Below are 17,384 nucleotides of genomic sequence, written 5' to 3' on the forward strand. Positions count from 1 at the left end.
TCCACTCCGGTCTGCAGGAGGTCAGCGTCAACTGTGGAGGTCTGGCTGCGGTGCCTCTCCGGGTAGCTGGGGGAGTCCTCGGCTCCGACCCCACGCTCCAGCTCCGGGCGGCTGGCCATGGCGTCCTCCATGTGGTTCGCTTCTTCTTCCTGGTCCTTTTCCCGCTCTCTCCTTCGTGGGCGGTTTCGCTTTCGTTGTCTCCGCCCCCCATTGAGGATCAGTAGGCGGATCTCGGCTGCTGACGGACACGTCCTCAAGGGGCAGAAATATTTAGACTGGGCGGCCATTGTCTTTCGCGCTCTCCAGCTTGTCTACGCCCACTCCGCGCCCTTCTTCTTCTCCTGCGCTCTCCTTAGCGCTGCAATGGCGGCGACTTTTGGTGGGAACTTTTGGTGGTAAATGGCAACACACAGTCTTTGCAATAAAGTACAGTCCAAGCACAATAAATCACAGTTCCAAGGCACACATGACCCGATTCCTCAGGCTTAAGTAGATCCTGTTCGTGACGCCAAGTTTGTAGCGCCCCCACTGCCGCAGGGCCGAGGGGTACCCGGTACCGGGCCTCTGAGTCTCTGCTCTGGGGTTGTCACGGTGGCTAGACCCGGTCCGTGACCCTGCTGAGGGGCGTACAGTGATAGATGTAGATAGTGGTGGTGGTGCGGTGCAATAAATAACGAGGACACCAGGTTGCAGTCTCTTTACCTCTTTACTGAAGGTCTCTGGGTCCTCAGTCTGGAATACGGTTCACCAGGCTGCGCAAGTCCGGCCGGTCCGATGGCACCTCCAGAGTTCTCCTTGCAGGTGGAAATCTGTGCTTTCCTGCTAGCGCTATGTGTTGTGGTCCTCCCCTGCTGTGCTTACGGGATAGTCCCCACAACTGTTGTGTCTGTTTCTCGTGTTCCCTCACAACAACTCGATTAGATGATGTTCTGCTAATCCTCCGTCCCTCCCGGTGTTATGGTTGGGACGCACCCATATGACGGGTAGGCTCGGAGCTCTTCCGGGACCCTAGAGTCGCCCCTCTCCACAGGTTGCCCCCCAAGTCTGCATAGGTGATTTAGGTGAGACAGCCTGCCTGTGACTGACTGTCCTGCCGTTGGTTTGAAGTATTGCTTGGAGCTAGATATATGAATACTTCCTCGGCGTTCCGGCCGCTGGTTGTGCGCCTCAGTAGGATGTTGCCTCGGTCTTACAGCACGACTCCTACTGGTATTCTCCTTCTTGCTTTGATCTCGTTTTTCACTCAGCACAATATATCTCGCTTCTGATCCTTTCTTAGGGCACCGCCGCTATGCTGAGCAGGCACGGTCCCATGACGTTCTTTCTTGTTGCCAGGCCTCTGTCAGGGTCCCAAACCTGACAGGGACCCTACCGAATCTTCCCCACAACACCCCCTGCCACAAGGTGTTGCCTGGTTCCAACCCAGTCAGCTTTCTCCACTAACTTCATGCCTGACCCCCAGTTTACCCACACGGTGAGGAGTGGCCTAATAAATAGCACCCTTAGCTCCCCCTGGAGGCCCGACTGTGAAATGTATTGGTGTATGTGATACCTGGCAACATGAACTCCTTCAGTGCCATCAGACGTACCATAGCCCCCCTTAGCGGCGGAGCCACAGTACTGCAACGACCAGGACTCTGGGGCGCTGCACTTCCATGTCACACGTACCAGAATAGAATGCAGAATAGAAATTACAGATGTTTACGTGTACAGATGTGCAATAATATAGATAGACATCCGTGAGATATAAAATTAATGCCATGCATGTGTAGTTTACTGTACATGTATTCAGCGAGTAAATAAATAAAAAAAATGAAAAAAACACTTGGGGTTCCATCATTTTTGGTACCCAGCAAAGGTAAAGCAGACAGCTGTGAGCTGATATTATCAGGCTTGGAAGGTCACTGGTTATTCGTCCCTTCCAAGCCTAAAAATACCAACCCGCAGCTGCCCCAGAAGTGGCGCATCACATTAGATGTGCCAATTCTTTTGCTTTGCCCCAGCTGTTCCTAATTGCCCAGTTCCATTTGGCAATCAGAGTAATGGTAGTTGGGGTTGACATCTGCTGTGATTTGTCCAAAATCATAGCTGGCATCAAGCCCTGGTGTTAGTGATGGAGATGAATCTATCAGAAACCCCCATTACTAAATCAGTAATTAAAAAAACACACCAAAAAATATTTAATTTAAAAAAACACTCCCTGACACTCCGCTGTTTCAACAATTTATTTAAAAAAAAACCCATGCAGGTCCGCTGTAGTCCAGAGTATCAGACGTAATCCACAAACAGAAACATGAAAAACATAAAATGAGATAAATAAAAATAAGACACGGTCCACCAATATATATAAAAAAAAAGTTCCTATGTAGTCCAGTGATTCTCATGACATTCCCCGAATCCGGCCCCATCAACTGTGAGTAGCATTAACGCTATTCACAGTCACTGGTTCTCACTTAGTGCAGCGTGAGCTGGCTACTCTGAGAGGTGATGTCAGAACCCAGTGACTGTAAAGAGCAGAAATGTAAATAACCTTACTGCGGTTCACAGTCGCTGGGGGCGGATTCAGGGTACGTCGTGGGTATTGCTGGATTATATTGAACCTACGTGGACCATTTTTTTAATAAATTGGTGAACGAGGGACAGTTTATTATATTAATTCCCCTTTTTTATGTTTTTCAGGCTTCCATTTGTGAACTACATGTGATGCACCACTTCTGGGACTGGTATTTTTAGGCTTGGAACTGCACAATAACCATGGACCTTCCTAGTCTGATAATATCAGTTCAAAGCTGTCTGCTTTACCGTAGCTGGTTACCAAAAATTGAAGGGACCATGTCATTATTTATTAGCTTAATAAATGTACTGTAAAATATACACACAAGGCACTGCTGCACCCTGTCAGTGCATTTGTCATATGACAAGTTTTTGGTGAGTCTGCTCTTCATGTTGTGTTTTTTTGCGTTTTTCTATGTTAGGTGTTTTCTATATTAGAGTAGGACTTGCAGGTTGATGAGGACCTTTGACGTTGAGTTGCAAGCTTATCCATTTTGGCCAAAATTGTAACTAATACCTCATCTAATGTATTATATACATTATTTAATTTTTCATCTTTTTTGCACTTTTTATCATCTTTTTGCAGGGTGCGGCAGGGCCCCTTTATGTTGTTTCTTGTGTGTTGCATGTATATATATAGTGCTGGACGGCCCGCCTGCTAATACTATGGGCGTGATCAATAGGTTGTCCAGACACTGTGCACCACATTTAGCTGTGTGAATAGTGTCTTATGCAAGCCTTACCTGTGTGCATTTTTGCTACTCGGCAGCCAACCCCTCTAATGTTTGGGTGAGTGGGTGGTTGCTCTCATCAGTAGCTTGCACCTATGCTGATTTAGCATTTATTATCGGGGGCCTGCTGCACCCTGCGAGTGCATTTGTCATATGACAAGTTTTTGGTGAGTCTGCTCTTCATGTTGTGTTTTTTGAGTTTTTCTATGTTAGCAACACTAATTATATATCTCACTGATCCATTAATCCCTTTGCACCTAAACATCTCTAAACTCTATTCTGCAATCTATTCCGGCACATGTCACACGGAACATGGATGGCGCACTTTATGTCATAAGTGTGAGGTACGTATGCATGCTGCCGGAAAATAACGAACATCGGACATGGTACCAATAGACAAACAACAGTGTATGCATAGAGATTGGGATCACCACAACAATAAGTTTAAAGTATCAAAAAATCTTTATTTGTGAACTACACACAGAACATATTAAAAACACTTAAAAGCCCATAACGTAAATTAGGGTGATGGGTCCACAACAATATTAGGTTAAATACCAACAAGAGATGCACATAACACAGCTATTTATAATACTCGAGCATAATATAACAAATACAAATCACATCTGCCCATTAGTGACCCGTAACATGCATATAAATGCACAAAATGTGCTGTTACTAAATGAGTACCACCAGGTTGGTAGGTGCATGAAAAATACTAGGTCCTATGATAGCACCAGCAAGCTACCCCCAGAATGGGAGCAGCAAAATAAACATGAATATAATAATCCTCCCACACACTGTCCTCCTAGATCCCAGGGAGGCTCTTACCCAACCTAGTGTAATCAGCGTACTCAGTGGTCATAAACTGACAGGCCCATAAGATCCTGCTAGCTTGTGTGGGTGCAGAGACCCACGCGTATCGACGCTCAAGGCGTCTTCCAAGCTGAGAATATGTAGTTGGAAATTTGGCCCGGAGTTCCTCCTCAGGTGCCATTTCCACTGGTGATCACAGGAAGGTAGAGGAAGAAATGGGGAAAGATTTCGGCACAACCATCCAGGGCTAAAATGTATTCTTTATTCAAATGTAGTTAAAACATTAGAAGGCGAGGCCTCGTACCTGACGCGTTTCAGGTGTATACACACCTTTAATTTTTGTTTTATTTTTTTTATCACGCCTTTAGTCATAGGCTAAGCCATAGACTTGAATGGGTGACTGCGATTCGATTATTGGATGCACTCGCAGCATGCTGTTATTCTTTTCTCATGCTGAACAATCGCAGATTTGCACTGCCCCATAGTATACGATTAGGCTGAATGCTATCCAGTGTGAGCGTACCCTCAGCCTTATTGTGGCAGAACATTAGTCACAATTTGTGAGTGCAGACAAAAGCACAACCAAAAAGCTTATTCACACATCAGTATTTTGTATCAATATTTGTAAGCCAAAATCAGGAGTGGAAGATACAGAAAAAAACTATAATTGAAAGATTGACAGATGTTCTGTGTTTTGGAGACCATCTTGGTTTTGGCATACAATTACTAATGAAATACTGATGTGGGAATAAAGCCTAATCGATAGTAGGAAACAATAGTATATTATATATAATTGTATTCGTTCTAAAGCTACATGGAGCTACTTTGGCCAGGTGCACACGATCCGGAAGTAGCAGCGCATGTTCGCTGTGTCCAAAGCGCTGCCGTCTATTGAGCGCAGGTGAATCCACATGAGTTTACTGAATTGTGCGGATTCACCATGCTCAATACATTATATAGTTGAAATTTCTCTTACGGAGACTAGCAAGGGAAATTGACATGCTGCAGACTAGCGTCTCCACAAAATAAATTGACATGCTGCGGTCTGGAGAGGCACACCACATGTCCATCTCCACGGGTGATCCGTGAGAGACTGTGGGCGCATAGTGGCAGGGGATTTCTTGAAATCCTATTCATTATGCTGTAACATCTGGACGCACAAGTACGCAGCGTCCAACCCGCAGCGTTTACAGATCGTGTGCACCTACTCTTAGTAATTTTAGCTATTAAAGGGAACTTGTCACCTGTTTGGCCTTTATAAGATGCGGCCACCGCCTTTCAGGGCTTATCTACAGCATTCTATAATGCTGCAGATAAGCCCCTGGTCCGACCTGCAAGTGAAGAAATATACGTTTTATTATACTCACCTGGGGGGGGCAGTCCTGTGCGGTCCGGTTCGATGGGTGTTGCAGGTCTGGGTCTGGCGCCTCCCATCTTCTTGCGACGCCGCCCTCCTGCTTCTTAATCGCTCCCTGGCATTGCTCTCCTGCACAGGCGCACTTCTCTGCTCTGTTGAGGGCAGAGCAAAGTACTGCAGTGCACAGGTGCTGGGAAAGGTCAGAGAGGCCCGGCACCTGCACACTACAGTACTTTCAGGTCAGATCGGGGGCTCATCTGCAGCATTATAGAAAGCTAAATCGCGGCTGTATTAATGTGGATTGTATTCCTTGAAATAATTCAGTAGCGCTACAAGTCTCAGGGTGGCACTGATTGCACAAGAAAATAGAGAGTTTTTCAGATAAGGTTGACAGGTAATACATCCCTTCCAACAAGCTTGAGGCTATGTGTCCACGTTGCAGAATGTAAGCAGAAGATTCCTCATCAAAATCAGACTCCCTTGACAGGAAATACGCTTGCGTTTTTCTAGCGTTTTTTTTTTACTTTTTTTGCATTTTTATCACATATTTGTCGTGATTTTCCATGCATCCCAGTACAATTATATAGCGGCAAAATCGCCGCGATTTCGCAAAATTATTAAACATGCTGCGTTTTTTTTTCCACTATGCGTTTCCGCTGCGGAAAAAAATGCAGCATGGGCAAAACAATTGCAGAATGCCATTAAAAATAATGGGATGCGTTTTGTAAGCGTTTTTTAAACGTTTCCGCAATAGAAAACAGAGGCAAAACCGGTTAAAAATTGCAACGTGGGCACATAGCCTGAGTCTGACGTTAAATTAGAGAACCTTTGAATTATTTTGCCCATGTGCGGACATCTGTAAGAAGGGTAGGGTTTTTCAATTTCTTCATGAACGCCGCAGTACCGGGGTTAATGACTTATAGGCTTTCATGGCGCTGTAATTTTCATTCTGATGAAAATTATTATTTATTGGAAATTGATTTCTGCTAAATAATTCCTTATTAAAATTATTGACATGGTCACCTACTTTTTAAAATGTATTTGTCAAAGGCATCGTCTTTTCTCCCTTTCTTGTACAGATATGTCAGCTGTTTCAAATCGTTCACCCTCTCGCCCAAAGACAAGATCTGAAGATCCTTAGCACCAAATGGTTGAATATTTTGAATCTGTCCAGAACCTGAAACAAGCAAGAAAAGATTACAGAAATGTACACATCGTAAGGCTAGGTTCAGACGAGCGTATGAAAAATTGTCTGATTTTCATCCAGAAACGTTCTGTATCATCGTCATCCATATTTCACCAGTGTGTCCGTTTTTTACATTCATGTTGCATCTGTGTTTATACATTAACAGTTTGAAATGTGCACGATCAGATACAGTTTTATAATATGTTCGAGTCCCCGTGGCTGCATGTCTCGCTGTTGTTCGATACCTTATCCGAGCACATTCGCTCATTACCATTTCTGACATATGGTGTTAGCCTTGCCACAAATCTTACTCTAGGCGGTGACTGGAGTAAGATTTGTGGCATGAGGAACACAGCCACTAGTCATGAATATGATTCTAGGGATCAGTAGGAACTGCAAACGTCAGACACCCACCGATCATAAAATGATGGTATAATATAAAATAAGGGAATACCAATAACAATATTTTGTGAGTGAGACCTCTTGCTGATTACAGCTCACCTAACCTTGTACCCTCCAAGTTGCATGGAACCATTGAGGCAAATTGTACTCATATGTCCCTAAAACAAATATCACAAAGATACTTTTACAATACTGTGCCATAAAAAACCAATGATCATAGCTTTGCTTTTCTACATGGCTACATTGTGAACTTTGGACTGTTATCTTCTCAGCTATTTATACTTCCGTTTCTATTGTAATATTGGTTAATAAAAGGCCATAAAAGTATTTCATTGTTTTTTTTTCTGACATGGGTAACTTAAGTTCCCTGGATGAGTTTTTGGTGCGTTTTTATGGTATGTAATTTTGTTGAGCCAAAAACGCAGCATCTTACAGTTCCAGGAAAGCGGATGGGATTTATAGAAATCTCATGCCCACTGTGCTTCTTGTTAGTGCAGCGTAAAGTAACCTGCGGTGCGTGTTTCAAATCCGCAGCATGTCAATTTCTCTTGCGGGTGCGCTGAGTACTGTGCGGAATTTCCCCATAGACTTGCATTAGGTACGGAAATTCTGCAGGTGAAAAACACACATGCGTTTTAAGTGTTTTTCCATGGTAGAAACGCATCAAAACCGCATGTAGTCTACACCTAAGAATGTCAATAAAGTTTTGTCAAAGTCAAATACCAGGAAAAATCATAAACAAAACAGTTTTATTTAAAACACAACATGCCAAAAAAGACAAACTGCAGGGTCAAAAACGAGATAAACTTGCATGTAAAAAAAAGCAATAAAAAAAAGCAATGAAAAAAGCGCCAGTAGCCTAATTTACCAAATAATACTGCAGAAAATCGGGGACATCAAAAACTCAAATACTCATTGCAAAGTCACTGCTTATTAAAGAGTTCTTGCCATTTGCCATAATCAGGTAAGTTTGTAGCTGGCCTAAATACCATGGATCTAAAGGTACCGTCACACTAAGCGACGCTGCAGCGATACAGACAACGATGCCGATCGCTGCAGCGTCGCTGTTTGGTCGCTGGAGAGCTGTCACACAGACCGCTCTCCAGCGACCAACGATGCCGAGGTCCCTGGGTAACCAGGGTAAACATCGGGTTGCTAAGCGCAGGGCCGCGCTTAGTAACCCGATGTTTACCCTGGTTACCAGTGTAAAATGTAAAAAAACAAACAGTACATACTCACCTTCGCGTCCCCCGGCGTCCGCTTCCTGCACTGACTGAGTGCCGGCCCTAACAGCAGAGCGGTGACGTCACCGCTGTGCTGTACTTTCACTTTACGGCCGGCGCTCAGTCAGTGCAGGAAGCGGACGCCGGGGGACGCGAAGGTGAGTATGTACTGTTTTTTTTTTTTACATTTTACACTGGTAACCAGGGTAAACATCGGGTTACTAAGCGCGGCCCTGCGCTTAGTAACCCGATATTTACCCTGGTTACCATTGTAAAACATCGCTGGTATCGTTGCTTTTGCTGTCAAACACAACGATACACGGCGATCTGACGACCAAATAAAGGTCTGAACTTTAATCAACGACCAGCGATATCACAGCAGGATCCTGATCGCTGCTGCGTGTCAAACTCATCGATATCGCTAGCCAGGACGCTGCAACGTCACGGATCGCTAGCGATATCGTTTAGTGTGACGGTACCTTAAAGAATCCAGCATTGTCTGTGTTTTGTTCCTGCACCTGAAATATGGCATCCTCTTCCCTGTCTGTAAATCTAATCTTGTTAGTCAAGAAGGTGTGATCCTTAACTCTTCTGTAGGGGAATCTTTGTGAAGACCATGCTTCTTTGGCTAATGAGACTAGATTTATATATAGGGAAAAGGAGGGAGGGCGGAAAGGAAGGAAAGGAAGGAAGGCACTACTACTGTGGGTATACAGTAAACTGGAGGATAGGTGTTTGAAAATGACCACGGTGCTCTAAGGGATGAGAGGTTCCACACTCCAGTCGTTTCATTACGCATTTCTGCCTCGAACTGAGCCTTTTCTCAAATCGAACTACTTTGACAAAGTGGTTTGATTTGAAAAAGGGCTTGGCTGAAGCCAGAAATGCGTAATACAACTACTTGAATCCACCTTGAGACTCTATGCCTCATTTGTCTTTTTTTGTGCTTTCACTCCACCCCATACTTTCTTGGAAGTGTCCTTCACCCTTTAATTTTTTTCTCTCCTGTTTCACAGGTGTCTCCTCAGCATGACATGACGTAATTTGCGAGGGCAGCGCTGGTCTCTGCACCCTGGGTTTTCTTACAATGCACACTGACAGTGTGCTCTCCTGCTAATCTGAGATGTTGAGAGAGCGCACTGTCACTGTTCATATTCGACAGTGACGAGAATCTACTAAGCATACATTGACATTGACAACTGACACATGCTCACTAGTGCAGGGGCTAGACTGACCCCTGAAACCGAGATTTGAATATCCCAGCATGCACTAGGATTCTTAAACAATGCGTCATCCAAGAGGAAGTAGTAAAACAAAAATAAAGCAGTTACAGAGTGTAGTGAGGGAGGTATAGGGAATTTTTTTATCAAAGTGTACTAGAAAAAAAGATTAGCTTATGACATTAAATACATAGGCATTTACAATGTATTTTTATTTTGGACTAACCCTTGAAGCATGCAGTTGTTGTACTATATTATCACACAAATTATGATAGAAACTGAATTTACCATCCTCTCCACGAATGACATGTGCAATTGTGATGCCACCAATTTCTGAGTCACTAAACCGCAAGAGAAATGTACCACTCGGCTCAACGCTGAGAAGCTTGTGTACATACTGCTTGCTGACAAATCCCATTATTAAGCTGGAACAAAAGGAAATGAATGACACCATGTTATTCATACTAAGCAAATACAGGTTCTTTCCCAGAATATGTGTATACTCACACTTAGTGACAAAGTTATTCCTGTAAATTGTTCTCTAATGTTAGTTTGAATTATTGTACTTTTTTACCCTGTTCACACTACTAATCTATAAGCAATACATTAATTCTCCACTTCATATACAGACTGCATGTATATCATGGACCACATTAGGATTACCGTATATCAATTCTTTTTGTCTCTATTCATTGTAACATAACAGGCTTGCTTGACAGATGATAAGATGTCTTGGTACTGTATGTTTGAAAGGGTATGTGCACACGGTCAGTAAACGTTGCGGGAAGGACCCTGTGTACTTGTGGAGCTTCCAACCCACAGCGTCCAGATGTTACAGCATAGTGGATGGGATTTCAAGAAATCTCAGGCCCACTATGAATGCACAGACGCCTGCGTCTCACCCTGTAGACTGACATGTGGCGCGTCTTTCCAGACTGCAGCATGTCATTTTCTCTTGCGGAGACGCTAGTCACCTATAGAATGTATTGGATGTGAACACATGTGGATTCACCTGCGTTCGATAGCCGTCAGCGCTTTGGACGGAGTGGACATGTGCTGCATCCAAAGCGTTGCCAGTTCTGGATCGTCTGCACCCGGCCATAGAGGTTATGTCAAGTGCCAAATATTGTATTGCTTGGATACTGACCGGTAATTTTTTTGTCCTTTGACTAGTGTTAAGAACCCATGAACTCTCAATCTGGTTTTAGACTTTGGACTTTTTGACTACAACTCAATGATCGTACTGCATTGCAAACTCCATTCATAGTTGATTAAATAAACAGCAATATAACTTGGGATTGTTCAAGTGACTCAAGCCTATGATGAGTCATGAAATAAAACAACATCTCTTTAAATAGAGTACATAAAAATATTTTATAATAAATTGCCCATTTAGTTTGTGTCTTTGGGTTTTTCAAAAAGCAAATTTAGACAAGGTGAAGGATGTTTTATGAAGCAAGCTGAAATATTTAATTAATAAAAAAAACAAAACAAAAACAAACAACATCCATGACGGCAAGTTTACAAGTTTAACGGGGAAGCATATGACCAGCGGTGGGCACATTGATGTGGCCAGCTTCAAAGCGGCGCTTGCAAGCTTTAGTGGAAGAGCTTGTAACATGAACTCTTTACTTAGGATATCTCAGCAATGAGGAGTAAACTATACAATTAACACTCCCTCCATTCTTGGTGTAACAGAACAGGGGCACCACAATCCCCATTTAAGTTCCTAGGGTTTGTTTAGATATGATTTATTTCTTGAATTAAATATCTTTTTAATCTTTTTTTACACACATGCCTTTTAAAGATGCTTTTTTCACTAAATCTGTGGATACATGTATGCAGTGTAGTGTCTGTGTGTGTTAATATACTCAACTACCTCTGCCTTCTCCGGTATCCAGGACCACTCAGGTCCTCTTCTCAGAGACGTCACTGATCTTCAGACCATCCAGCTCACTCTACGCGTGAGCTGGATGTCTCTTTTATAAAGGAAGTCCATGGAACCTCGTTCTGCCTCTCCATTGACTTACATCATAAAAGCCCAGAAAGTCTGAAGAGCGGTGACGTCACTGAGAAGAGCACCGGAACGGTGCTGGATCCAGGAGAAGGCAGAGGTAGGTGAGTATATTAACACACCGACATTACTCTACAAACCCAGATGCACAGATTTATTGAAAACTCTACTGGGAGGGCATCTTTAATGCTCATGTTTATTGTTTGGTCTCAAATTTTGATCTCAGGAATTGTGACTATATGAATTCACTGTACCTACAGGTTCTGCATAATAGGCCCCAACACAGACACCATCATGTGGAGCTATTTTTTGTGGTAAAACAATGGACACCACAGCGTAACCCAATGCAGCACATGGCACATAATACGTCACTGGGGTCTATCGGCACAGAATTGTGACTTCCAACATAAGATGCAATGCTGATGTGAATACATAACATCGTATTCATACAGTATAGATGTGCATACTGTGCTCATAGTTTATATTATAATAAGTTTGCAATCCATATCCATATAACCCCTTAGGCTTCATGGATGTAACGTCACTTGAGTGCAATCTCTTAACTCATCCATGTATTAAGGCCACTGCAGGAAAAAAAAGTCTGGCATTTTCTTGTTGTATCAGGGCCGGACCTGTGGATCATTTGATTGCCAGAAGTAATATAAAAGGGTTGTCTCTGATAGGACAGCTTCTTAAACAAAATGATGGAATTTACTTTGACAATTTCAGGAATATGTTATTGTATATTAAGAAAGATCTCATCCAAGAGTAAGTCCAAACCTCTGTGACAACATTTTCAATCTGTTTTTTTTCAGTGTTTCTTACCCGTCTGACCAGTAATCTTTCAAGTATTTTTTAGTGAGGTCCATAACTCCATCGAACCACTGCCAGAACGTAAAGTTTCTTTCCCGAAGTGGCTCCTGAAATACAGAATTGATTTAAAAAAAAAAAAAAAAAGAATTTTTCTTTATGATTCTGTTTACAGACTTATTCTAAGGACTCATACTGATCTGCGTTTATAAAATCGGTCTGATGTTGGTCCTGAAACGTCAGATGAGTGTTATGCAAGTGTGATACGAATACAATGTGATTTTTTCTCACCTAGCATCCGTATGACATGCGTTTTCAACATCAGCTTTTACATACTGTAATTCTGTCATTTCAAGCTAGTTTACTAATTAATAAAACAATCTTCAATACAGATATAGATAGATGATAGATCTATATATATAATCGTCTAAGGTCCATTTCCGTCTGTTTGTCTGTAACGGAAATCCGGGGTCGCTGATTGGTTGCGCCAGCCGACCAATCAGCGACAGGCTGGCGCGACCAATCAGCGATGCAGGATTTCCGTTACAGACAAACAAAGAGACTGTAACGGAAATCCCGCATTGCTGATTGGTCGCGCCTGGCCGGCCGCGACCAATCAGTGACAGGCTTTACTATTGATGCTGCCTATGCAGCATCAATAGTAAAAAGATATAATGTTAAAAATAATAATAAAAAAAAAAAATCGTGCTATTCTTAACTTCCGGTGGCCCCCAAAGCCTTCCCCATCCTCGCGATGCTCTCGGCAGCTCCGTTCCCAGTAATGCTTTGCGAAATGACCCCAGATGACGTAGTGGAGCGCCCCCACTGCCGCAGGGCCGAGGGGCACCCGGTACCGGGCCTCTACGTCTCGGTTCTGGGATTGTCACGGTGGCTGGGCCCGGTCCGTGGCCCTGCTGAGGGGCGTCCAGTGAAAGTTGAGAATGTGATGAGGTTGTGGTGCGGTGCAGGTTGCAGTAAATAACGAGGACACCAGGTTGCAGTCTCTTTACCTCTTTACTGAAGGCTTCAGGATCCTCAGTCCGGAATACGGTTAACTGGGCTGCGTGAGTCCGGCCGGTCCAATGGCACCTCCAGAGTTCCCCTTGCAGGTGGAAATCTGTGCCTACCTTCTAGCACTTGTGTGTTGTAGTCCTCACAACTGTTGTGCCTGTTTCTGAAGTTCCCTCACAACTCGATTTTGATGTTCTTCTTCGTCCCCCCCGATGATATGGCTAGGACGCACCCGTATGACGGGTAGGCTCGGAGCTCTTCCGGGACCCTAGTGTCGCCCCTCTCCAACTGTTGCCCCCTATGTCTTCTTAGGTGATTTGAGTGAGAGAGCCCGCCTATAACTGACTGTCCTGCCGTAGGTTTGAAGTAAGGCCTGGAGCTCAATACTTCCTCGGCGTTTCCGGCTACCGGCTACGCGCCTCAGTAGGATGTTGCCTCGTCTTACAGCACGACTCCTACTGGTGTTTCTCCTTGTTGCGTTGATCTCGTTTCTCACTCAGCACAATAAACCTCGCTTCTTGTCCTTTCTTGGGGTACCGCCGCGATGAAGTGCAGGCGCGGTCCCTTAACGTTCTTTCCTGTTTGCTAGGCCTCTGTCAGGATCCCACCCCTGACAGGGACCCCCCTGAATCTTCACCTGCAACACCCTCTGCCACAGGATGTTGCCTGGTTCCAACCCAGTCAGCTTCTCTCTAACTTCCTATCTAACTCCCAGTTTTACCAGATTGTGAGGAGTGGCCTAATAAATAGCACCCTTAGCTCCCCCTGGAGGCCAGATGGTGAAGTGTATTGGTGTCTGTGATACCTGGTCAGGTGAACTCCTTCAATGCCATCAGACGTACCATAGCCCCCCTTAGCGGCGGAGCATCAGTACTGCAAAGACCAGGACTCTGGGGCGCTGCAGTAGGATCACGCGAGACCGCTACATCATCACGGGTTAATGCCGCAAAGCATCACTGGGACCTGGCGAGAGCATCGCTAACTCCTGGGCTGGATCCGGGGGCTGCCGGAAGGTGAGTATACAACTATTTTTTATTTTAACTATTTTTTTAACAGGGATATGGTGCCCACACTGCTATATATTTCGTGGGCTGTGCTATATACTACGTGGGCTGTCTTATATACTCCATGGCTGTGCTATATACTACTTGGATGGTATATACTACGTGGGCTGTGCCTGTGCTATATACTACATGGCTGTGCTATATACTATGTGGCTGTGCTATATACTATGTGCACTGTGCTATATACTACGTGGATTGTGCTATATACTACGTGGACTGTGCTATATACTACGTGGGCTGTGCTATATACTACATGGACTGTAATATATACTACGTGGATTGTGCTATATACTACGTGGACTGTGCTATATACTACGTGGGCTGTGTTATATACTATGTGGCTGCTATATACTACATGGCTGTGCTATACACTATGTGGGCTGTGCTATATACCACGTGGCTGTGCTATATACTACGTGGCTGTGATATATACTACGTGGACTGTACTATATACTACGTGGATTGTGCTATATACTACGTGCACTATGCTAAATACTACGTGGGCTGTGTTATATACTACGTGGGCTATACTATATACTACGTGAATTGTGCTATATACTATGTGGATTGTGCTATATACGACATGGCTGTGTTATATACTACGTGGACTGTACTATATACTACGTCGACTGTACTATATACTATGTGGATTGTGCTATATACTACGTGGACTGTACTATATACTACATGGGCTGTGTTATATGCTACGTGGACTGTGTTAGATACTACATGGCTGTGCTATATGCTATGTGGCTGTGATATATGCTACGTAGGCTGTGTTACATGCTACGTGGCTGTGCTATATACTACGTGGGCTGTTATATGCTCTGTGGCTGTGCTATATGCTATGTGGCTGTGATATATGCTACATGGCTGTGCTATATACTACGTGGGCTGTTATATGCTCTGTGGACTGTGTTATATACTACGTGGCTGTGATATATACTATGTGGACTGTACTATATACTACGTGGATTGTGCTATATACTACGTGCACTGTGCTAAATACTACGTGGGCTGTGTTATATACTACGTGGACTATACTATATACTACGTGAATTGTGCTATATACGACGTGGCTGTGTTATATACTACGTGGACTGTACTATATACTACGTCGACTGTACTATATACTATGTGGATTGTGCTATATACTACGTGGACTGTACTATATACTACATGGGCTGTGTTATATGCTACGTGGACTGTGTTAGATACTACATGGCTGTGCTATATGCTATGTGGCTGTGATATATGCTACGTAGGCTGTGTTATATGCTATGTGGCTGTGCTATATACTACATGGGCTGTTATATGCTCTGTGGACTGTGCTATATACTATGTGGCTGTGCTATATGCTACGTGGCTTTGCTATATACTACATGGCTGTGCTATATACTACGTGGCTGTGTTATATACTACGTGGCTGTTCTATTTACTATGTGGGCTGTTATATGCTATGTGGCTGTGCTATATGCTATGTGGTTGTGTTATATGCTACATGGCTGTGCTATATACTACGTGGCTGTGTTATTACTACATGGCTGTGCTATATGCTATGTGGGCTGTGTTATATGCTACGTAGCTGGCTATGTGGCTTTGCTATATACTACGTGGCTGTGCTATATACTACATGGCTGTGTTATATACTATGTGGCTGTGCTATATACTATGTGGGCTGTTATATGCTACGTGGCTGTGCTATATGCTAAGTGGCTGTGTTATATACTACGTGGCTGTGCTATATACTATATGGCTGTGTTATATACTATGTGGCTGTGCTATATACTACGTAGGCTGTTATATGCTATGTGGCTGTGCTATATGCTATGTGGCTGTGTTATATACTATGTGGCTGTGCTATATGCTACGTGGGCTGTATTATATGCTACGTGGCTGTGCTATATGCTACATGGGCTCTGCTATATGCTACGTTTACTGAACAAGTTCTGTCATACATATTTTAGAATACCCGATGCATTCGAATTGGGCCACCATCTAGTAGATAATAAATACATAGATGATGGATAGATAGACGATTGATAGATGATCGATAGATAATAGATAGATAATAGATAGATAGATGATAGATAATAGATAGATACATAGATGCATAGATAGATTGATAGAGGTCATTGAGATATATCAGTGCAGAGCGTGTGTACTTTAGTGTACTTTAGTGATGACGTAGTTTGAGTGGTGTGTAGTTTGGCGGTGACGTCAGTGAAATGACCAGGGTTCATCAGCTATGATCTCCAGTGACTTGTCTCATGTCTGCACTACACACTGCAGGAGCTTTGTCACACTTCTGTCTCAGTGTGTTCCGGCTGGCTTGCTGAGCGGTTGCATCAGCGGTTGCATCATGGATGTGGTGTGGGGACATGTGATGCTCTATCACCACTGTGGATGTGATGTGGGGACATGTAAACCTCTGTTACCACTGTGGATGTGGTGTGGAGTGTAGTGATTGTGCTGCTTTCCACAGATACAGGACACTGCTCTGCTATTTCCAGTACTGGGGTGTGTTTTTTATTGCGTTCTTGTGTGTGTTTTTTAACATGAGTTTTCATTGCGTTTTTGATGCTGTGGTTTTTGTCTCTTGTTGGTATGTCATGTTTTCAATAAAGATGGTTTGCTTTTGATACTTCCTGGTATTTGGCTTGACAAAATTTTATTAACATTCTTAGGTTTCCTCTGCGGAAACGCACTAAAAATGCATTTACATGTGGGGAAATTCTGCACAGAAAACTCAGTGTACCGGCAAGAGAAATTGACATGTTGTGGATTTGAAAATTGTCTCTTCAGAGAGGAAGAGGACTAGAACTCTATTGCCACCTATAGGAAGTAGTGATCCTAAAAGTCAATATACGTAGACTCTGTAATGAACCTTGTCACATGACTTAGGATTAGTGTTGAGCATTCCGATACCGCAAGTATCGGGTATCGGCCGATACTAGCGGTATCGGAATTCCGATACCGGGATTCCGATACTTGGCG

The 17,384-nt window shown here is 43.6% G+C and overlaps 1 protein-coding gene across 2 annotated transcripts in view; it reads right to left on the reverse strand.

Annotated features, from left to right (window-relative positions):
• The window catches only part of STAT6 (signal transducer and activator of transcription 6), a 285,544-nt gene that overhangs the window by 26,969 nt on the left and 241,191 nt on the right, over positions 1-17,384 (reverse strand). For both annotated transcript variants that reach the window (XM_077297711.1, XM_077297710.1), the window contains 3 exons: positions 12,328-12,422; positions 9,777-9,913; positions 6,485-6,634 (listed from right to left, as the gene is read on the reverse strand). In XM_077297711.1, coding sequence (XP_077153826.1) covers positions 6,485-6,634; positions 9,777-9,913; positions 12,328-12,422 — 382 coding nt within the window. The remainder of the gene's footprint in view (positions 1-6,484; positions 6,635-9,776; positions 9,914-12,327; positions 12,423-17,384) is intronic.

This window comes from Ranitomeya variabilis, chromosome 3, assembly GCF_051348905.1.
Source record: "Ranitomeya variabilis isolate aRanVar5 chromosome 3, aRanVar5.hap1, whole genome shotgun sequence".
Taxonomy (NCBI): domain Eukaryota; kingdom Metazoa; phylum Chordata; class Amphibia; order Anura; family Dendrobatidae; genus Ranitomeya; species Ranitomeya variabilis.